Source organism: Ursus maritimus, unplaced genomic scaffold (assembly GCF_017311325.1).
Source record: "Ursus maritimus isolate PB19 unplaced genomic scaffold, ASM1731132v1 scaffold_14, whole genome shotgun sequence".
Lineage (NCBI taxonomy): Eukaryota > Metazoa > Chordata > Mammalia > Carnivora > Ursidae > Ursus > Ursus maritimus.
Genome location: NW_024423786.1, coordinates 3,723,659 through 3,746,616, shown reverse-complemented (window position 1 = coordinate 3,746,616; position 22,958 = coordinate 3,723,659). Strand labels below are relative to the sequence as shown.

Genomic DNA, 22,958 nt, shown 5'->3' with positions numbered 1-22,958 from the left:
AGACTTGGAGATGTCTTTTGGCTGCGTTTCACACCATTTTTAACACCAGGCATTTTTTAAATAAGTTTCTTTCTGAGTACCCCAGATCGATGGTGTTCCAGGGAGGTTCAGCCAGGGGCTGGGAAGGAAGCAAAGACGGGCAGTGCCTGCTGTGTCCAGGGCACTGCGGAGTGCAGCCCCTAGCAGGGAGTGCTGGACACTCTGCACAGGGGACACCCCTTCCCTGGGTCCTGGGTTACACGGTAAGCGCCCCCCCTTCCCCCCAGGGCAACACCTTGTTTCTGCTTGTAGAGTGTGCGGCGGATTAGATGGGGGACTTGCTTAAGATCCCCTGCTGGGTGCTTGCTCTCAGAGTGCATCTAAGCTCTTTGCCTGTGGCCTCCAGTGCCTCCCAGACCCCAGCTCCTGCCATCTCCTTTAAGGACTTTCCCCCCCCAGTGTTATTGAGCTATAATTGACGTATAACATAGTATTAGTTTAAGGTGTGCAGCATAATGGGTTGATACATGTATCTGTTGCAGAATGACCATAGTAAGTCTAGTTACCATCCATCACTATACATAGTAACAGTTCTTCTCTTGTGTGGACAACTTTTTAGATCTCTTTCCTTAGCAAAGTTCAAATACGTAGTACAGTAGTGCTGACTATAGTAAGCATGCTGTACCTTACATCACCAGGATTTATTGAATTTACAACCAGAAATTTGTGTCTTTTGATCCCCTTCGCTGATTTCCTTCATCCCCCACCTCCGGCAGCCACCAGCCTGTTCTGTTTCTATGAGTTTGGTTGCTTTTTGAGTCCACGTGTAAGTGAGATCACACAATATTTGTCTTCCTCTGATTTGGTTCACTGAGCATAACACCCTGAAGGTCCATCCATGTTGTTGCAAGTGACAGGATTTCCTTCTCTTTTTATGGCTGAGTAGTATTCCACTGTGTGTGTGTGTGTATGTGTGTGTATGTGTGTGTATGTGTGTATGTGTGTGTGTATGTGTGTGTGTATGTGTGTGTGTGTGCGTGTCTGTGTATGTGTGTGTATGTGTGTGTGTGCGTGTGTGTGTGTATGTGTGTATGTGTGTGTGTATGTGTGTGTGCGCGTGTGTGTGTATGTGTGTGTGTGTGTGTGTGTGTGTGTGTGTGTGTGTGTGTGTGTGTGTGTGTGTGTGTGTGTGTGTGTATGTGTGTGTATGTGTGTGTGTGTGTGTGTGCGTGTGTGTGTGTGTGTATTCCACGTTTGCTTTATCCATTTGACCATCGATGGACACTTAGGTTGTTTCCATGTCTTGGCTATTGTGAATAATGCTGCAATAAACATGGGAGTACAGATATCTTTTCAAGTTAGTGATTTCATTTAGTTTGGATATATTCCCAGAAGTGGAATTGCATCATATGGTAGTTCTATTTTTGATTTCTTTTTTGAGGAACCTCCATACTGTGTTCCACAGTGACTGCACCAATTTGCATTCCCACCCACAGTGCATGAGGGTTCCCTTTTGCCCACATCCTTGCCAACATTTGTTATCTCTTATCTTTTTGATGATAGCCATTCTAACAGGTGTGAGGTGTGAGGTGATAATCTCACGTTGTGGTTTTGATTTACATTTCCCTGATGATTAGACTCCATATTTTGAAAAATTCTCATCGAAAGCCATTAGCAGCTTGGGGTGGTGGTTAGGAGCACAGGCTCTGGCCAGCGCCTCCCATCTCCTTGACCTCGGCCCCTGTGCATCTCCTTGACCTGAGTCCCAGGCCTCAGGTCGCACTAGCCCTCCTGTTCTGGGAGCGCTCCTGGCTGCTCCCGGCTGCTCCCACCTCGGGACCTTGCCCGAAACACCAAATCTTTGTGTGGTAGGCACTGAGAGGCCTCCCTGGAGCACCCTGTCTGCAGAGAACTATAATGGCACACGCTCACTCAGCACTCCCTGCGGATTATCCGCTCTGCTCAGACCCACTCCTTCCCATCCCGCCTCGACCCCGAAACTGTCATTAGCCTGTGTCGTAGGTGAGAAATGCTGGCGCTGACCTAGGGTCACTCCTGCGGTCACGCCGTCCCTCCATCGTGTTGCTGTCAAGCCCTCTCTCTCTGTGGGAAGGCATAAGGCATCGCATAGATTTTACTGGTCTGTTTATGTGTTAGCTGCCTACCTCCCCATCTTCACCTTAATGTCGGCTCCGGGCACGCCGGGACTTTACGATTCTTGTTGCCTTGGCAGTCGGTGATCTCCCTGTTTGTGGGACTTATTTAGAGGTGGCTAATGCTGGGTGCCTGCCACGTGCCGGGCCCGGCCCAGAGGTCAGCAGAGATACACGGCGGTTCCTCCTCACCAGACACCAGAGGCAGTTTTCCCGCTGATAGAGAATTATTTCTAGTTCCGCAGACCATCTACCGAACATGGAAGTTACTCCCATGTGTTTGGTGTCCTGGTTAATTTCACAGTGGAAGCGTGCGTGCAGAAGTCCCCTGCACTCAGGCGGTCATGCTCTTAGGAGAGGGGTGTCAGGCAGGCCCCATTTCTCCCCAGCTGGGGAGATCCTGGACACTGCCCACCTCTATTCTGTGTTGGACGGTGGGACGGAGCCCCAGGTGGGGAACTGCATCTTTGGCTTCACGGCCCAGCTATGCCTCTTGGGATAGCTCCAGAGGGTAAATAGCCCCAGAGGGTAAATTCTGACCTTCTTGCCACAGGTCATCGACCCGGCCGGAGGTGGCCAGTATAGAGCCACTGGGCGCGGACAAAGCACAGTGCTCCCAGAAGGCAGTGGTGCAGGCCCGCCTGTCCCAGCCTGCCCGCCTGACCAGCATCATCTTCGCCGAGGACATCAGTAAGAGCTTTGAGGGCCCTGTGGGAATCCCTGGTGGGGGCAGGAGACGGGAGACACCCCACTGAGACCTCGGCCACCAGCCCGCCAGTGAGCGAGGCAGTGCTCTCTCTCCTGTTGGGTCAGAGGATGCTCAGGCAGGACCCGCCCGGCCCCTCCCCCCATCACCGTGTCCTGTTTTCCCCCTCGGGGAGGCTGCCTTTCATTTCTAAATTATTGTTACCCAAGGAACTCCTCAATGGGTATCGAATCAAAATGAAAAAAAGGTTTGCAACACCTTTTACTGCCCATGTTTAATTTAACATATCATGGTTGTAAACTGCTTAGAAGACAATAATGTCATTTTCTGTCATGCTTCCTGCCATGTAACATAATACGAAGTTTTCATTTTTATGGGGTTATTTTTAATGGCTGAATACCATTCCTCACAGGGGGTTGTCCTGTAAGGGTCCCCTTCTGTTGGACATTTAGATTATATAGAAAAATAAATATATTTGTACAGAGAACAATTTTGGGTTCTTTTAAGTTATTTTCTACCAAGGATAGATTCCTAGTTTTACATGAGTAGTTTATTTTTTTTTTTAATCTTATTTATTTATTTGACAGAGATAGAGACAGCCAGTGAGAGAGGGAACACAAGCAGGGGGAGTGGGAGAGGAAGAAGCAGGCTCCCAGGGGAACAGGGAGCCTGACACGGGGCTCGATCCCAGGACCTGGGATCACGCCCTGAGCCGAAGGCAGATGCTTAACGACTGAGCCACCCAGGCGCCCCTACATATGAGTAGTTTTAAGGCTTTTGATGTAGTGCTTTCTAAGAAGGTACCAGGAATGGTGCACGAGAGCTTTTCTACGGTGCCTAGAGAATGGGCAGGATGCTTTTGTGTCACCTGCTGTTATTTTTACACTGGAGAATTCCCCGGGTAATGCCATTTCTGTATCTTACTTATGGAGGTAATAAAAACGTCTGTGTGCTTCCTCACCCAGCCCTTTCATTCTCTAGTACGGCCGATAGTCTTATGTAAAGACACCAGTGTAAGCCAGCAAACTGCGGGTGCAATCCCTAATTTCAGCGTAGGGACAAGCATTCAGAACAGTATTATCTTTCTGGATGCTACCTCCTCATAGTGTATCCTGCCCGGTCTTCTAACTTAATGGCCACACCCCAAACAAAACCAGAATTTCTCTGAGGAGTTTTCTCACACACTGCTTTAAGGGACTGAGCCACCCAGGCGTCCCTCGCATGCAGCTTTAAATGCTGGTGCCTACGTGGCCAGAGTGCAAGAGGGGCAGTGAAAATGCCTCTGAGCCCTTACTCCGCACAGGTGTGTGCTAACTTTCAGAAGGCCCGTGTGCCGGTCAGCGGCTTGGACGCTGAGGGTCAGTGTGGTTCTCCCTGCTGCATTTCATGGTGGTGGTTTTGTTCGTTGCTCTCACCTTTGCCAAAGTGCGAGAGCACCTGACCCAAGAGACCCCAGCGGTCGGGGGGCGGTCGGGGCACCGTCTTGCGTGCTGACCCCTCCATTCCCGTCCCTCCAGCCACAGGCCAGGTCCTGCGCTGTGATGCCATCGTCGACCTCATCCATGGCATTCAGATTGTCTCCACTACCCGCGAACTCTACCTGGAGGACTCGCCCCTGGAGCTGAAGATCCAGGCTCTGGACTCAGAAGGTGAGGCTGTGCCCCTGGCAGTCTGCTTCTCTGTCCCCTCACGTCCAGCCCTGCTGTTCCCCAAAGGAGGACGGCTCCAGCCAGGTTGGCTGAGTTGGTGCTGGACCCGTCTGAGGGGCCCCCAGGCCCTCGGAGGGCTGCACTCCTTGGCCTCTGCGGCAGGGCCCATGAGATGAGAGGTTTGGCAGTCCCCGGAGGCCGATGCCGTGCCTGTGCCCAGGACCGTGCTGGGTAACGTGCATCTTTGGGAAGCTGACATCCGGTGTCTTGGAAGCAGTGGGAAGCTGGGAGAGGCTCACTGGGTCACCACGCTGGAAACAGTGGGAGTGTTCTCCTTGCCCGGCTTTGAGGGCTGGGGTTGGCTTCCTGGTCCAGACTGCAGGGCGCACACGTGCACACGTGCCAGTTCACATCTCTGCTGGCCCGAGCACCATCATTCACTTTACCTCACTGGAGTCCAGTACTGGCTTGTTCTGGGGTTCTTAGACGATCTCTTCTTGGGCTGTCTTGGCTGCAGCCTGACCTCTTGGGAAGCTGAGCAAAGGGAAATTTGTAGGTTAAATTCCCGTCGGAGAAAGTAACTCAGGCAACAGATGTCTTTCCGACGAGGGATCTCCCAAAACTTAAGCCCGGTCCTTGGTTCACCTTGTCTTTGAAATCTTCCCTGACCACTGCAGCTCCCTCTGCTTAAAAATAAAATTCTCTAGATTAGAATTTCCCAGCCTAGGTAGTACCCACACTTGGGGCTGGGTGATTATTTGTGGTAGGGGCTGTCTTGTGCATTGTAGGGTGCAACATCCCTGGCCTTCGCCCACGAGAGGTAGTAGAATTCCCCAAGTTTGTTTTTTTTAAGATTTTGTTTATTTATTTGACAGAGACAGAGAGCACAAGTAGGCAGAGCAGCAGGCAGAGGGAGAAGCAGGCTCCCCGCTGAGCAGGGAGCCCGATGTGGGGCTCGATCCCAGGACCCGGGGATCATGACCTGAGCCAAAGACAGACGCCCAGCCGACTGAGCCCCCCAGGCGCCCCAGAACTCCCCAAGTTTTGCTGAGCAAAAGTATCTCCAGCCATTGCCAAGTGTCCCCTGAGGACAACATCGCTGTTCTAAAGCATTAGTCGGGTTCCTCCTTCCCGTCTCTTCCTTTACCAGATAAGCTGCCTTACCTCTCTGGACTGTTTTCTGGTCTATGAAATTGAGATTGTGGTGCTCATGCGGGGTTGCAAGGATTTGGTGAGAAGTGTGTACAGGGCTTAGCGCCGGGCAGCGCGGAGCGGGGCTCAGTGAGCCAGGTGGCATCTGAGTAGCTGTGCCTGCTGGTCGTCCTGCCAGGTGCTGGGAAGGAAGGGCTGGCTTCTGCCCCAGCGGCTCAGGCTGTAGGGGGGCCCACATGCATCTCAGTAGCTGCTGCTTGTCAGCAAATCAGATGTAAGGCGACCCGGGGAAGATTGGATGTTGGGTGTGGGGGACAGAAGTCAGGACGGTTTCTTAGGGACATGTTTGACCAGGCCATGAAGAGCATGGTGTTTGCCCACTTCAGAAGCCCATTTGATTCTGGAGAAGACTAAACTCACAGCAGGGCGGCAGGGTGGGGCAGGCAGGATATAAAGGGTCTTATGTGTCCCACATGGGACTTGCACTTGCTCTTACAGCAGAGGGAGCTGGGGAAGGGGTTCGTGCCGTGAGATGATGGGAGCCCCTCTGCAGGGCTCTGCGGGGATGACTCATTGACCGTGGGAACAGATGACCAAGCTGGACGCCACACCGGGGCCAGGCACTCCTTTGAGCTCCTTGCATGCTCTAACCTCATTCACGTCCAGATCATGAGACAGAGGCACAGAGTGTGAACACACACACGTGCGTGCAGGGGGATGACATGTAGTTAGTATGTAGCGGAACCAGAGTCTGAGCTCCAGCCTCGTCCCTGACTCCACTCCCCTGGCCCGGGCTCAGCAGACTTCTCCTGTGAAGGGCCAGGGAGTACATGCTTTAGACTGCTGGCCAGACCGTCTCTGCTACAGCTACTCAGCCCTCCCACTGTCGCTCTAAAGCAGTCCTACAGGATGCATCGTGGCTGTGTTCTAATAAAACTTTATTGACCACCTGCTCTTGACCACTCTGTTTTATTTCCTGTCTTAAGTTACTTAAAAAAAAAAAAAAGATTTGTATACCTTGAAATTCATCCATTTAAAGTATACAGTTCGATGGTTTTTAATATGTTCACCAAGTTGTACAGCTATCACCACTAGCTAATTTTAGAACATTTTCATCACTATGGAAAAGGAACCCAGTACCCCTGAGCAGTGACTTCCCGTTCTTTCCTCTCTCCAGCGCCTGGCAGCCACTACGTTTGGTGTATATAGATTTGTCTATTGTGGACATTTTCTATAAATAGAATCATACAATGTATGGTCTTTGAGCCTTTCTTTCACTTGGTGTGTTTTCAAGGTGCATTCCTGTCGTACCGAGTATTTCCGTCCTTTTTATGGCCAAGTGCCACCCCGTGGTATGGCTGGGGCACATTTGTTTATGCAGTCATCTGTTGATGGACTTTGAGGTCGCTTCCACCTTTTGACTGTTGTGAATAATGCTGCTGTGAATATTCACGTGCAATCTTCGTGTGGACGTGGTTTTTCATTTCTCTAGCTTGTATACCCAGGAGTGGAATTGCTGGGTTGCAGAGTAACTCTGTGTTTTCCTAAAAGTAATGGCAAAGACAGCAGCCCAGTTTTCTGGAGCTTTTGCTGAGCGCTGCTTCATTTGGCTTCTGAGATCTCACGGGGGGAAGGGTGGGGGCAGGACCTGGGGCCTGCCTGACTCTAAATGCCTTGCCCTTTGCACTGTAGAAAGAGCTTTTCTAGACCCCAGATGTTCTTATTTGGGTTGCTGGCCAGACAGGGAATATAGATGAAGACTAGGGGGCCGGGGGCAGGAAGCAATAGGGCATGGTGGGGAGTGTGGCAAATCCGAGACCATGGTCCCTTCTAGCAAGGCTAAGCCAGCCACCAGTCCCCAGAGGGACTAGGGTCCAGGAGGTCGGCTCTGTAGACTTTTCAAGAGAACTTAGAAGCTGGATTTATATGTTGCATTTCTTCATTTGAAACGATGGGAAATAACTCAAAAAATGTAAAAGCAGCATTGCCTAGGTAAAAGGAAAGCCGCAGCTCCTCAGAGATCAGACCTCAGAGCCACCGGTTTCCATCTCCCGCTGTAGCGCGGGACGCGGAACCAGACCTTGTACTTAGACCAGAGTGTTAGGACCCACTCTGAGTCCTGTCTCCAAAATCATTGTCCGGTCCCCGGTTGGGCTCACTTGTCCTGACATCCTGTCAGAAGGCTCACAGACAGCAAGCCGGACTGCAGAGCTATGGCCAGCTTGGGTGGCCTGCCCACTCCTTCACGCTGGCAGCCTGGGAGTCTTGGCATCCAGGCGAAGAGACAAGATGCTGCCCTTCATCCCCGGCTTCTTTCCCTGAAGAGGGAGAGTAAGAAGGAACGAATGACTCAGGTCTTGGGAGCGCACCTAAACTGTAAAGTCCTTACAGACCTGAGGGGTGGTGGTGTTACACGCTGCACGGAGCCTGTTAGGAGCCGTCAGAGGCTGGAGGTACCGTGGGAAGAATCCAAGTGCTTACCTGAGGCAGGTTTGAGTTCGCATCCCGGGAGAGCCCCTCATGGTCTGATCCTTTAGGTCTCAGTTTCCCTTTCCTGAAATGGAGGCATAACACCTGCTTTGCAGAGGGGTGCCGCTGAGTACCTTTTTCCCTCCCTCCTGGCCCCAGGCGTGAACTCTGATGCATTTCTGCTCCCCCTGCCCTCCATCTGCTCTTGCAGGGAACACGTTCAGCACCCTGGCTGGGCTGGTCTTTGACTGGACGATCATGAAGGACACGGAGGCCAACGGGTTCTCAGACTCCCACAACGCCCTGCGGTAAGAGGCGCCTCACCTTTGCAGGAAAGCAGGAAGGGGGCTGTCGGTTGGCTCCATGCAGGCTGGGGGCTTTTATCATCATCACCACCACCAGCAAGGAGCCCAGGGCAGTTCCCGGGATGCTGGCCAGCATTCCCCGTGACTGAGGAAGGAAGAGCATTTCGGCTCCCACAGCTGTGAGGGAACCTTGCTGCTTCTGCAGCCCCCTGGGGTGCGCTCTGTGGGACGTTGTCGAGGAGGCTGGCATGCCCAGCTGTGGAAGAGAAACCTTGCTCCAGATAATGGAAGCTGGTACAGGGTTCTGGGAAGTGTTGCACGTGGCCTCAGAGGGCAGCACTCCAACCTGGGGTGAGTTAAAGGGGAGACAGGTTGTGGCTAGGAAGGCATTCCAGCAGTGACAGCCCTCACGGGTGCAAGAGGCTGTGTTAGGAGATGGGCTTGTTAGGCATCTTGACTCCCTCAATCCTCCCAATAGCCATATGGGCTCTGTACCACCATTTTTGCCATTTTTCAGACATAGAAACAAAGGTTTAAGCCACTTGTCAGGTTGGTAAGTGGCGGAGCTAGAATTTGAACTCAGATCTATATAACTCTTCACTATCCAATATGGTGGCCACTAACCCAACCCAACCCTGGCTATTTAAATTTAAATGGGAGAAAACGAAAACTCCAGTTGCTTGGATGTACTGGCTCTGTTTCACGTGCTTGTTAGCTCTGTGACTAGTGGTTACTACACATTGCACCGAGCAAATGTGAAGCAGGAGGTCCCGTTGGCCAGTGCTGGTGCAGACGCAAGGACTGGGCTCATATCCCCTGCTATCCTGCATTGCCTCAGGCCTTATTAAATAAAATTTTAAAGTCTCTTTTAAGGGAAGAGGGTCTAATTTTCTTTAATATTCCCTTATAATCTTTATAAAATTTTATTTTAATTTCAGTATAATTAACACACAATGTTATGTTTGTTTCAGGTGTACAATATAATGATTCAGCACTTCCATACATCCCCCAGTGCTCCTCACGACAGGTGCCCTCCTTAATCCCCACCACCTATTTCACCCATCCCTCCACTTACCTCCCCTCTGGTAACCACAAGTTCTCTATAGTTAAGAGTCTCTTTCTTGGGTTGTCTCTCTTTCTCTTTTCTTTTTCCTTTCCTTGTTTATTTTGTTTCTTAAATTCCACTTATGAGTAACATCATGTGGTGTTTGTCTTCCGCTGACTGATTTATTTCACTTAGCTTTATGCTCTCTAGCTCCAGAGGAAGACTTAATTTAAAAAACAAATTTTTTCGAAGATTTTATTTATGTATTTGACAGAGAGCGAGCACAAGCAGGGGGAGCGGCAGCAGAGGGAGAGGGAGAGGCAGGCTCCCCGCTGAGCAGGGAGCCCGATGCGGGGCTCATCCCAGGACCCTGGGATCATGACCTGAGCTGGAGGCGGACGCTCAACTGAGTGGGCCACCCAAGTGCCCCTTTAAAAATTTTTGCAGCTGTTTTCAGCTTACAGAAAAGTCGCAAGTAGAGTACAAAATGTGGTGTCCCTGAACCATTTGAGAGCCGACCTGATGTCCCTAGTTATTTTAATGTGCATTTACTACCATTAAGGGCATTTTCTGGCATTTCCGCAACGTCATCAGTGTGAGTGAGGAGAGGAACACTGATGCCTACAGTCATCAGACCTCATTCACTCCTTGCCAGTCTGTCCCAGCTATAGCCTCCGTATGAGGCAAGAAACCCAGCCAGAGTCACCTGCGGTCTGTTGTCCTGTCCCTGTCAGCCTAGGACAGTTCTTTGGACTTTCTTTGGGACCGTGATACTTGTGAAGATTAGAGTCCAGTGATTTTGTGGACTGTCCCTCATTTCGGGATTATCTGCTGCTCCCTCCTGACGAGACTCAGAGCTTTGCGTCTTTGGCAGGGGGACCATGGAGGTGAGCTGCCGCACTCTCCTGACTGCCTCTTACTGTGATTTTGTGGGTCTATCACGGGTGACGTTCACTGTCATCACTTGGGTTGGGTGGTGTCTGCCCAGGTGCCCCACCATGAAGTCACTGTCTTACCACCTTGCAGGTAATAAGTATTTTGTGGACAGTTAAGAATCTGGTCTTTCATTTACACCTTGAAAAGTCCAGCTCGGGGCTTCAGGAAGCATCACGGCTTAGCCCGTGCCTGTCCCCGTGGCAGACATCCTCACGCCCTGACACTGCAAGCTGGGTTGCCCTTTTGGGTCAGAGCTCTTTGGGGGGAATGGGACCCTCAGCGTTTGTCTTCTGAATGAGCTCTGGAATTTCTGGTGTCTCGCGAAGCCAGGAACCTGGGCCGTACAGTCAAAGAGACCTGGATTCCCGGCCTGGCCTGGTCGCTTTCTGCCTGCCGTCTGGATTCCCGGCCTGGCCTGGTCGCTTTCTGCCTGCCGTCTCCATCAAGGAACACGGGCATCAGGGCGTCCGCACCTTCCTCTGTCGGAGGGAGGGGTTATCGCAGCTGCCCGTGAGGGTGGCTGTGCGGGTCAGCACGGTATTCGGAGCCCCTCTCTGGGCCTGACACACGCTAGGTGTTCAGGGAACGCTGGTTCCCTGCCGCAGGCCGTGCAGCCGGCGTGTTCCTGAGCTCCAGGCCCTCTGTACGGGAGCTGAATGCTAAGCGGAATCGAAGGCACTAAGGCAGGTTGCAACCAGAGTGTCCTGGGTCTTCATTAAAATCAGGACGTGACACCTGGTAAAACCAGACAAGGAAATCAGTCACCGCGTGCTACAGCAGCCGGCAGATCTTGGGGAGAGTGGAAGCGTGTCCGGTGCGCTGCTCTCGTTGAAGCGGAAGGCGGGCTGACCCGTAAATCACGGGCCGCAGGACAGAGACTGCTGGGAAAGGGTCCCTCAAGCCAGCCCTGCTTCCCGCCTACACTGTGGGGTCACCGCATCCCTACTGCTCTCCCGACGTGGGGCTTCTCCCCACAGCCCAACCCCAGGGACGATACAATGGATGTGATCCCCTCTTCCTGACACTGGAGGGAGGGTCACGGAGCACCGTTTCCCAGTGGCCGGAGCTGGCCCAGAGGGGTGGGCAGGATGTCGCAGGGAACCCTGGGAGCCTAGAGGGCATTGCTGGCACCACCCCGGCTGGGTGTGTGCTCTCAGGCCTGCTTCCTAGTTTCCATGGGCCTCACCTGTCACACCTGTGAGAGTGAAGCATTTTGACTAAGCAGGTGGTCCTCGTAGTTCAGGGTCTACCATAACCACCTGCAGATTATAAAGGCACAGCGCCAGACTTCGTGTGGACAAAGGCCTGGGCCAGGGGCCAAGATTCTGCATTTTTCACAAGGAGGTGGGCAGTTCTGACGTAGGAAGGTTCAGGGACACATTCCTAAGCAGCACCGAGTAGCGCACCACGACTTACTTCAGCGTCCGGCCCCTCCCGGGAGGTGCCAACAGACAGTGAATCCGTCAGGGTCTTTGCTTCCACAGTCAGGTCTGATGACACATTCCTTTTCCAGAATCCTCACGTTCTTGGAGTCCACGTACATCCCTCCTTCCTACATCTCTGAGATGGAGAAGGTGGCCAAGCAGGGGGACACCATCCTGGTGTCCGGGATGAAGACCGGGAGCTCCAAGCTCAAGGCGCGTATCCAGGAGGCCGTCTACAAGGTGGGGCCCCGGGGCTCGGGGGCACGGGGCTTCCCGGGGTGGCCCACACGCGGCACACACTCAGGAGTGCTACTGTGGAAGTTCCACTGCTCATGAAATGGGCACTTTGGGGTGTGATTCCGTATTTCTGTTTGTTGAGTTTGGTGTTTGGGGGGCCACAGCTTTCGAGAGAGGTAGTTGGGGGACCAGAGTGTACCATCCCCAGAGTCACGAAGTAGTTGGTCCGTTGTCACTTTTGAGGGAGGTCCAGGAGCAGTGGGATGCTCATTAACCCGCTGGTTTTCAACAAATCCCCCCCCTCCCCCCGGCCCAGTGGACGGAGGCATCCAAGCATTCGGGGCTCTGAAAAAACTGGGGGCTTCCAGATATGTGCCACACTGTCTCTTCCTGGGCCCCACTTTGAGCCCCACTGGTGGTCCCATCTGTGGAGGGCTAAGGCTCCTCACCTCACGTCATCCCACCCCGGTCGGCCTGGCCCCACTAGCACCTGTTTCTCGTCAGCACCCGACCGCGGAGGGGGGAGGGGAGGGCAGCAGAAAGGAGAGGCCCTGGTTCTTTCCCTGTTCTTGTGGGCACACGTCTGCCCTGCCTCCTTTGAGCTACAACCGTGACATCTTCTCTTCGTTTGCCTGGTCCCTGGAGCTCACGCGGGAGGGTGTGGTACTCCGTGCGCCGTTGAATTTCTAAAGTGACAGATGAGAGAACACCTCCTGATTCACTGTCTAGGGGTTTAGCCAGTAGGCCGGGGGTCCTGGAGGGTTTTAGAAGCACGGGACATGCCGTATTTCAGGGGTTCACCCTGTGGCACCCTGCAGTTACATGTTTGGAGACCGTTTGCCTCTTTGATTCTGGGCCCGAGCCCAGCCCGCCCCACCCCTGAGCTGGAACCCCCCCTTGTCCTGCCTGGTGATCCGGCCCGGCCGGCTGCCCTGCCTCGCTGGAAAGCTCCCACCGCAGAGCCCAGGGTGCTTTTGATCTTTGGGTGAGTCAAAGATGCTATGTAACTTACTAGTAAGTGAGGAAACCTGTAAGATGTTACAGCTGGGGCAAAGGAGAACCCCAAGAGTTTAGGAACAGAAGCAGGACCGGTCAGTATCCACAGGATGATAATGGACCGCACCTCCACCTGAGACAATGTATTTGCATTTCTGTGGATGAGTCATGCTCTTTGCTGAGTTTTCTCCAACTTGAAGAGTTGCCAAAAGATCAAAGGCAGGGGAAGGTGCAGGCCCCCCCAGACTTCAGTAACCCGAGGGGTGCGCTGGACTCGAGACTGGTGGTCTTTCTCCCATGTCAAGGCGGTGGGGGGGGGGGGGGCATCAGACAGGGGAGGGCTGAGCATTCATCAGGGACATGCGTCTCTCCCCCTTTTCAGGTTTGCCCGTGGCTTCCCAAGCTCCCTGGCCTTTGGGCTTTTGTGGGTGGAGTCCCCGAGCCCCTGGTGGCCACAGTATCCGTGGATATCACTCCTCACTCTTCTTTCTGTGTAACGGTGATGATGGTACATTGAGCTATAACGTGCATAATGTAAAGTGACTTGCTCAGTACTGTTCAGTGGCCACTGAGCACACAGGGTTCCCCTGCGGCTTCGAGGGTCTGAAGGTGTGGGGCTCTGAGCATATTGCCTTGTTTTTTGACCCCTAACTTCTCTGTCCCCACATAAGCATCCTGAGGAGTTCAAAATTCTCTTCTCTTGCCCACACTGCTCCCCGTTCCCCAGCCCCACCTCACTTTTTCTTTTCTTTCTTCTTCTTCTTCTTCTTCTTCTTCTTCTTCTTCTTCTTTTCTTCTTTTCTTCTTTTCTTCTTCTTTTTTTAATAAGTAGGCTCCTTGCTGGGTGCAGAGCCCAGTGTGGGGCCCAAACTCACGACCCTGAGATCAAGACCTGAGCCGATATCAAGAGTCAGACACTTAACCGACTGCACCAGCCCAGCACCCCTCCCCCACCTCATTTTTTCTCCCCTCCTCTTTCTTCCAAGCACGTGCGCCCCGCGGAGGTCAGGCTGCTGATTCTGGAGAACATCCTTCTGAACCCAGCTTACGACATCTACCTGATGGTGGGGACCTCCATTCGCTACAAGGTGCAGAAGATCAGGCAAGGGAAGATGACAGGTGGGTCGCTGACTCAGCATGGGAGTCGCGGCAGAGGCTCCCCTTTTGATTACTGTGGTAAAATACACATCATAGAATTACCATTTTAGCCATTTTTAAGTGGGTGGTTTGGTGGCACTGAGTGTACTCACGTTGGCGCACAGCCATCCCCACCATCCATCTCTGGAACTTTTTCATCTTCCCAGAATTGAAACTCAGTTTTCATTCAGCACTAGCTCCCCGTTCGTCCTCCCCCAGCCCCTGGCAGCCACCGTCCTACTCTCCGTCTCTATGAACTTGACGTCTCTAGGGACCTCCTAGAAGAGGAATCCTGCCGTATTTATCCTTTCGTGACTGGCTTATTTCACTTAGCCGTATGCCCTCAAGGCTCGTCCATGTTGTAGCGTGTGTCAGAGCTTCCTTCCTTTTTAAGGCTGAATAATAGTCCGGTGTATGTATGTTCATATTTGTCAAATGCTTATCCATTCATCTGTCGATGGGCTTGGGGTGCCTCTGCGCCGTGGCTATTGTGACAATGCCGCTAGGGGCATGGGTGTGCAAGTATCTTTTCAAGATTTTTGAAAAGTATCTTTCAGTCCTTTTGGGTGTATATCCATCCCTTTGTTTTGACAACGTCAGAAGCTGTGAGCTTCACATTGGAGCAGGTTATGCCCTTGGTCAACCACAGACTGCTGGCCAGCCTTGGCCGGCCACTGCGCCCCCCCTTAGGGCTCAGTTTCTCCTTCAGATACCTGGCGGCCTTTCTGCCTATGCTGTGAGGGCAAAATTAATTAGCGGATGTGGATTTGTTCTGGAAATTCTAGAGTGCTCTGTGCCTGTGATGCATTGTATACGGTGAGTGTTCTTCATGCAGCCTCCAAAGAACGATTCCTATTATTATCATTTTCAAAAAAAAGCTTATGTTTCATGGCCAGAGCACAGGATGTCAAGAGTCACACATCTGTCCGAGGGCTTTGCAGGCAGGTGCCTCCCCAGGCTGGAGGGTCCCTCTGTCTGTGATGCAGGGTGTTGTGTAAGAACTGAATAGATGCTTCAGTAGCCAAGAAACTTGGGTTTTGTTCCATAGATGGCATGAAAGACACTGCCTCACCTGGGAGCAGTGGATCTGCTCAGAAGTTACCGTGGGGAAGAGCCCTCTGCCCCTCAGACCATGGAAGCTGAGAATAGGCTCCTTCTGAGTAGGAAGCAGGGCGGGGGCGCTTGGCCAGGGATCTGAGGGCTGCGCCCCAACCTGGGAGGGCAGTCGGCTTGGTTAAGGGCGGGTGATTTAATGAAGAGGTCTTGAGAGCTCACCCTGGATTAGTTCTGGTGTCATAGTCCAGAGGAATAGCACATCCCAAGGCCCCCAGAAAACTGTGTCGGGGCACATGAAAGATAGCCCAGGGCAGGAAATACGAATGTTGCCTCCCTTTCATCAATGGGGAAGCAAGGTGGAAAATTCCTCCAAAAATGAGCACACCTGTGTGATTGATGGTTCTGGTTGACGTAAGCGTGGAGTGGATTCCAGACGGAAACCTTGAGAACCGAGCCAGCAAAGGTCCACCGTGAACTAGTCATAAAAATGGAAACTCTGGTCATTTGTTTTAGACGGATTGGGCTTGTTTTTTTTTAATTGAGATATAATTCACATCACTGTCATTTTAAACAAGTTGACTAGACAGGGAAGTCAGGACTGATGGCATGACCGGGACATGAATTTCAGCTTCTATCTCATGTGGCATCCCGCTTTGGCTTAGAGAATTCTAGGTTAGAGGCCAGTTACCTGGACTTATTAACACGCAGAAAATTATAACCCCACGTTTATTCTTTCTCTTTTTTTTTTTTCAGTTTTCCTTCTTTAAAAATGTAATTTTTCTTCTTTTCTTCCATACCTTTATTTCCCTTCTGTCTGCCTCCCTTTATTGGGTGACTCACGTTCTTGCAAGCCCATTTATTAAGCACCTACTCAGTGCTGTGGTCTACTGGAGGCTGCGTATGCAGCCCGGATTCCTGCCCTCCTGGAGCACAGAGCCCAGCAGCCAGTTCAGTGGTTACTCTGCAAACATCTTACAGGTGGGGACAGGAGAGGGTGGAGAGGGGCCCTTGGAGCTCATCACAGGGGGATGTGTGTTTCCTGGAGGGCAGTGTTTCCAAGGGCGGTGGCCACAGGTCTCTCCCCTCAGTTCTCAGTCCTATTAGTGTTTGTACTGCTTGAAGATATGACTAGCATAGTAACCAAATTATCAGACAGAACAAAATGTGGGCAGGCCATGCTGACTGAGGGAATTGGTGTCGGAAAGAGTTTGAGCGAGTGGAACGGAAGGGACAGAAATAAAATGCACTGAGGCTGGGAGAATCACCTGAATAGGCTGGTGTCGGTGACCCAGGTGTCAGAGGGGCTTGGAACTCTGCATTCCCCTGAGCCGTGGCTGCTCAGAAATAGCTCACATGGGCTGCGTGAGCAGGGGCCGGAGCCAGAGGCGGGCAAGTGAGCTCTCCATCCTCCTGGGCTCAGATCCACCACTCTAGGAGCTCCATGGTCATCCCTGGAACCTACCTGGGGTGGGGGGGATTAGAAGCACATCCGGAGGGTCAGCCAGGGGTCAGGACGGTCACAGAGCCTGTCTCCTAGAAGCACGTGGGCCTCTCGGCTTACAGAAGGGAAGCCTCGGTGATGGCCCTTTACCCTCTGCAGATGGTAGATGGGTTGCTCTGGTGTCCCAAGAACAGCCTTCCTATTTTTACAGATAGACAGTGACCCTTAGCGTCTGCAAAGCCCTCCGCATTCAGTGCTTCTCGCAAGTAGCGAGTTCTGCATTATAAGAGGTATTTAAAGAGTCAAACAAGCCCCTTATTTTCATTGTCTTAGGATTTTGTAATTATGTTGTTGTGCAAGATCTTTTGTGAATCAGTATATTCATTTCCCAAAATGGCCTATTCGTTTGGAGAACTTTAAGTAAGGGAGGAAGCTAGTGCTTCATAAAACAGCAGGAAGGGATAGTGCTTCATTGCGCAACGGCGTGATCTTATTACGGCGTGGGCCCTTGATGCGCTGCTGCCGTGTTCTGAACATATCATCCTCAAGAAGCGAAGCCCGGTGCGGCCGCGCTTCCCGCAGTTAGAGCACAAGGAGATGGGCTGTGTGTATGCTAAGGTATTCTCAGTTCCAGCGGGCACTGGAATCACCCAGAGGGCCTGTTCAAACTCAGAGCACCGGGCCCACCCCCCAGAGTTTGATTTAGCAGCTCTGGGGTGGGGCCAGTCATTTGGAGTTGGCAGGTGACACTGATGGTCCAGGGGCCACACTTCGAGAACCCTCTGCTGTAGGGCAGATTCTTGGGATCTTATTAGAACACACAGAAGACACCCTAACACAGGAAGTGGACCAGTTGCCTCCCTTTTAGAGTTCCCGTCGGAATTCTTAGGAATTCTAAGGATGTTCTAGCTGAAATTCCTCCTGGCCCTTGTCCCTGACGCCCCCTGGGGCAGGCCCTGAGAGGGGACCCAGGAGGAATGTGAGCAGGGCTGTGGTCTCTGCTCCTCCCTTCCTCTCTTTTGCTGGCGGGTGGGGATGTGGCCATGCCCACAGGCTCTGGGAGCAGGTTGCTTGGTAGGAAAGTCGGTGGACAGGACTAGGAGGGTCCAGTAAAAGTGCTCTTGCTCTCTTTGTTTCTGTTTGTTTGTTTGTTTTGTTTTTATGTCCAGGTAGCCACTGTATAGGAGGACATCGTTAGTTTTCGATGTACTGTTCGATGATTCCTCCTGCTGTCTTTGGTTTGAATCCCAGCTCTGCCACTTCCCGCTGGAGGACCCAGTGGGCTTCTTGTCTCGATTTCCAGGGCACAACCATCTTGTAGGTGTGGGCACCGGCAGGGCCCACGTCCAGGGTGGTTGTGGGATAATATGGGGTGACAGGCCCGTAAAGCAGCAGGCACAGTCCCGTCACTTCTTGATTTTGCGGTCAGAGATAGCCATGTATAAAAGCGTTCGTGGTCACTACCCATAGGGTGTGGAAGACTGACGCAGAAGAGGCGGGTTTTGTAGGGTCCCTTATTTCCTGGGGAAATTGCTTTTCTTCCCGGCCCAGATTGAGTTCTTTTCCACGTGACCCCGAGCTGGGAAACCTTGATGGATGGTCAGGATAGCAGCAGAGAACATTCTTTGCGGATCCTAGACTGAGCTCCCCAAACCCGGTGGGAGACCATGGGTTAGCGCCTTTTCGGAAACCCCCCAGACGCTGCACGGCTCCAGTGAGCCCCGCCCCAGATGCCTCGGTGCAGCGGCAGAATTCACTGAACCCCTGGATTCTGCAAGCAGCCCGCAATTGGCGTCAGAGGCTGTGCTTAATTAACAACAACAACAACAAAAAAAACAGTTTATGACAGTCACTAAAAAACTGATTGCTGCTGAAAATTCATGGGGAGTGTCAGTTTTGTCCACAGGCATGGAGAATAATGTTAAATTTTAAAGTGTTGAGAAAATTATAACACTGTATGCTAACTATACTGGAATTAAAAAAAAGTGGGGAAGAAACTAAGCAAAAAAAAAAAAAGAAAGAAAGAAAAATCAAGCAGTCATTCTGATGGCCGGGTCCAGGGATTTGGGGTGGGGCGGACGTCCTGGTTTCTAACATTGCCTGTCTTTGCTCTTGTCTCCCCCACTTTGTTGTTTTTGATTCTGGGCGGCCAGAGCTGTCAATGCCTTCTGAGCAGTATGAGCTCCAGCTTCAGAACAGCATCACGGGCCCCGAGGGAGACGCGGGCCGGCCCGTGGCCGTCTTGGACCAGGACACGTCGATGGTCACCGCCATGCAGCTGGGACAGAGCAGCGTGGTCCTGAGCCACAGGAATATCCTTTCCCCGGCCCTCCTGCAGGTGCATGCCCTGTGCAGGAGCTCGGCTGTTTAGGAGTCGTTTTTCTCCCCGAAAGCTTGGCGAGGCTAAAAATAACCCTGTTTTCCCTCAAGGTCTGAAAATCAGAAAGAGCCGAAATAGCAACACGGCTGTGCGGAATCGCTCACCTCTGTGGGTGACTCACTGGAGAGGCTCTGGATGGGGGGGGTGGCAGGAGCAGAGCCTCGCTCCTCGCCTCCGGAGCCTTCCCTGGCACGGGCAGCCTCTTCTGAGGGGCCTGGGCAAGGCTGTTTGCACACCGGCGTGTGGGTTGTCCCTGTCCCGGCCTTGTTCGTGCGGTCTCCAGCGTCCCTTGCACAGATTCTCCTCTGCTAGCGTAAGAAGCGTGGTGTGGCCTCTGATTCGGGAACATGGCTTTGTTCTGCTTGGCCTCAGGCTAGGGGGTTTCATCCTCTCGCCCATGCACGGGATGTCAGGACGGTACTCGAGCCACCCAAGCCAGGCTGAATCCCGCCAGCTGTTCGGTTTGCCTTCTCGTGTCTTGTTCCTTAAGTAAGAATGCAGGTATCCGCATGCAGGGTGCTTCCAGGTTACCCAACAGCACCGTCTATGTGGTCGAACCTGGGTACCTGGGTGAGTTCGGCCATCATGGGTTCTTTTGGATGCTATGGACAGGAGTTAAACTATAAATAAAGGCAACAGCAGCCCCCAGAAGATGCCTCACCCTGGCCAGCTCGGCCAGCTCTTGCCAGGGCTGCTCCCCAGTCCTTCCCGAACTGGTGTACAGAAACAAACAGAGGGTAGGCCAAGCTCGGGGTAGGCGGGCAGCGCCAGAGCGAGAGAAGTGTTTGGGTAGAGTCCGGAGGGCTCTGTCTGCTCCCGGTTTCTATACCAGGACTCTGTCCAGACCTGACTGTGGCTGTGGATTTTTGGAGGTCAGAGGCCCCAGTGGTCAGCTCAGTGACAAAGGAGCCCTAAAGCAAGGAGACACTTGGTGAAAGTCTCAGTGCGGAGGAAGGGGAGGCATTTGACCAAGAAAGGAAGGGAGGAGTCTGCGGTCACGGAGGACCCATGGGGGCAGAGCCTGGGCCCAGGAGCTGCTGTAACTGATGACTGTTTGAGAGATGTCCAGGACACTCGTGTCACCCCAGGTCATAGAGGTGATGCTCCCTTTGAGTTTCCTCCAAGTTGATGCACCTGTTGGGTGTACTGAATTGGTTCAGGCAAGAGACCATTTGACTGACATGCAGCAAACCCCTAGGTCCTCCTGTTCAAGCGGCCGTGTGAGCTTGCTGATTGGTTCAGGCCCGAGCTGACAATGTGGTAACACCGGGCAGGGTAGCCCTGTGGGTCTTAGGGGCTTCATTTATTTGGAAAGGCTTTCTTGGTACCCTTCCTTTCTCTGGCCTGTGCTGGGCCTTGGAGTTCTGGAGGAAGGAAGCTTAGGGCCTTGTGCTTGGTTTTGCAGGGAGAGAGCTGTATAAACAGATGGTGACAGTAAAGATTTAGTCAAGGGGAGTGCAGAAGAAAGCCTTCTGGGAGATGAGAGTTCAGGCAGGCGTTTTCCAGAAGCTGCTTCTTTGTAGGTAGGTCAGCCTGGCAGAGGGAACAGCTCGGGCAAGGGTGTGGTGAGAGAGTGCGTGGCCTCACGGGGGTCAGCGAGCAGCCCGGAAGGCATCATGTGTGGGGGCACAGCTAGAGGCTGAGGGAGGGCCACTCACATGGGTAGAATGCACAGTGCCAGGCCTCAGAGCCAAGACCTCCTGTGGATTCAGAGCATTACCCACTGTGGATTCAGAGGACAGACCTACTGTGGATTCAGCTGTAGACTCACTGTGGATTCCGATGTGGACTCACTGTGGATTCACATGTGGGCCCACTGGATTCTGACGTAGACTCGCCGCGGGTCCGATGTAGACTCACCGCGGGTCCGATGTAGACTCGCCGCAGGTTCCGATGTAGACTCGCCGCGGGTTCCGATGTAGACTCACTGTGGATTTGGAGTGTAGACCTACTGTGGACTCGATTCATACAACTACTGAGGATTCAGAGTCTAGACCTTCAGTGGACAGGTTCAAACTGGAATGAGCCCTGGAGCAGTCAGTGTGGGACGGAGCAGTCAGTGTGGGACGTGGTCAGGGTGGTGCTGGGGAAGCCGAGAGCTCACCCCAGGTTCTGCGGGCTCAGCGCCGATGGTGGGCATTAGGTCTCCCCATGATTAGCAGCTGTTCTTTCTCCTTGGAGGAGTGCAGGCAAGCCGTTGTGGGGTCCTACAGGTAGGCCTGGTGCCATCCTCTTCCTCAGCGGCACGCCTCTGTGGCCCGAGTGGTCAGGCTTTGTTGCTTGCCTGTTTTGTAGGGTTCACAGTCCACCCCGGTGACAGGTGGGTGCTGGAGACCGGCCGCCTGTATGCAATCACCATCGAAGTGCTTGACAAGTCCGGCAACAAGGTCTACCTGTCAGACGTGAGTGCCTGTCTTGGGTCCCGGTGGGGTGTCAGTGTGGGATGTGTCTCTGGAGCGGCCCCCCCAAAGCCGCAGGGCCCCCACGCAGGCACGCCAAGTTCAGTGATTCCTGGTGGTGATGCCGGGTCCACAACGGACAGCACTGTGACATCCCTGGGGCCTCTCAGGACTTAGTGAACCTGTGAGTCTGTACCCCCAGCCCTACCCCTGCGGGGCCCGAGTGGGGAGAAGGGCTCCAGGCAGCACGGTTCAAGGAGGCGGTGATGAGACAGCAGCGTCCGCCAGCTGCCTTCCTGCTCCCTTGTCATTAGCTGGAGACTTCACGGTGCTGAGAATCCGTCTCTTCCTGCTCTCTGGAGGATCTGGGAGCACCTCCTGACCTTTCCCTGCGGGGCTGGGAATACCTGTAACTGTCCGGAAGGCCCGGGTGATGTAGGCCAACCTCGGTTAGCTTTCTGGCTCTAGAAAGAACGGCAGACAGAGGCAGAGGGAGAGGAGTCTCGGCAGGTTTTCATCCGTCATGAGAGGTTCCAGGATCGTCAGTCGGAACGTCCGGGACCTTCCGAGTGGCGTTTGAGGTTTTAGAAGGAGGCAGGGTTCCCCCTTGGGCAGCTTTGCAGGTCATTGCTTTCCTCGTGTTATTCAACAAAGACTGTCGACCACCATTTTTTGGGGGAAGAAAGCTCTAACAGATATCAATGACTTTTTTTTGTGTTGGGTGGTTTCCTCGTTGGGACCTCAGGGTCTGAGAAAGCTGACAACAGTAGGCTTCGGGCTCCCTTGAGCGCCACGTGGGTGATCACAGCAGGAGCGTTGGCTCATCGGGCCATGCAGGGAGGGTCGTGGCTTGGGAGGGGGTCAAAGGCCAGAAGGGTCAGTCCCCGGTTCTAGGGCCTTGTCCAGCTTGTCTGCTGGTTTTGGAGGCCTCTGGGCCTCAAGGGGCCCCGCGGCCCTGCTGGCTGCTCTTTGTGGGTCACATTGCTCCTTTCCTGCATTCTGACTTTCTGACTCATCCCAGAAACACCTCTCTCACCCATCCTGCTTCCCTCCCAGAATATTCGCATCGAAACTGTGCTGCCTTCTGAGTTCTTTGAGGTGCTCACTTCTTCCCGGAATGGGTCGTACCATCACGTCAGGGCAACAAAGAGGGGCCAGACAGCCATTGAGGCAGCCCTCACCTCCGTGGTAGACCAGGCAAGTCGGCACCTCCCTTTCTCTGCCCCCTGTGCCCTCCCAGGCTGGACATGAGCCCCAGAGAGTCGGGGGCCCCAAGTTCAGCCTGATGCACTGCTCTCGTGGGTACAGTGGGGGTTGCCTCCTGTCTGGGCTCATGGGGGGTGTCTGATGGGGGGGCTTTGAGCTTTCCCTGTCCCCCGTGTTCACACTGGGTGCCCCTCCTCCTGTGCCCTTTGTCAGCGCTGTAAAGGTGAGCCTGCCCTTCTGGGATTGGGGCGGAGAACTTATTGGGGAAACGGTGTTGGGCCCAAGGGT

General features: G+C 53.2%; 1 protein-coding gene across 1 annotated transcript in view; it reads left to right on the top strand.

Annotated features, from left to right (window-relative positions):
* Positions 1-22,958, top strand: part of NUP210 (nucleoporin 210) — a 103,018-nt gene that overhangs the window by 16,050 nt on the left and 64,010 nt on the right. The window contains exons 2-10 of the mRNA XM_040628401.1: positions 2,686-2,822; positions 4,356-4,487; positions 8,320-8,416; positions 11,908-12,058; positions 14,038-14,170; positions 18,839-18,997; positions 19,567-19,635; positions 21,361-21,467; positions 22,521-22,661. Coding sequence (XP_040484335.1) covers positions 2,686-2,822; positions 4,356-4,487; positions 8,320-8,416; positions 11,908-12,058; positions 14,038-14,170; positions 18,839-18,997; positions 19,567-19,635; positions 21,361-21,467; positions 22,521-22,661 — 1,126 coding nt within the window. The remainder of the gene's footprint in view (positions 1-2,685; positions 2,823-4,355; positions 4,488-8,319; positions 8,417-11,907; positions 12,059-14,037; positions 14,171-18,838; positions 18,998-19,566; positions 19,636-21,360; positions 21,468-22,520; positions 22,662-22,958) is intronic.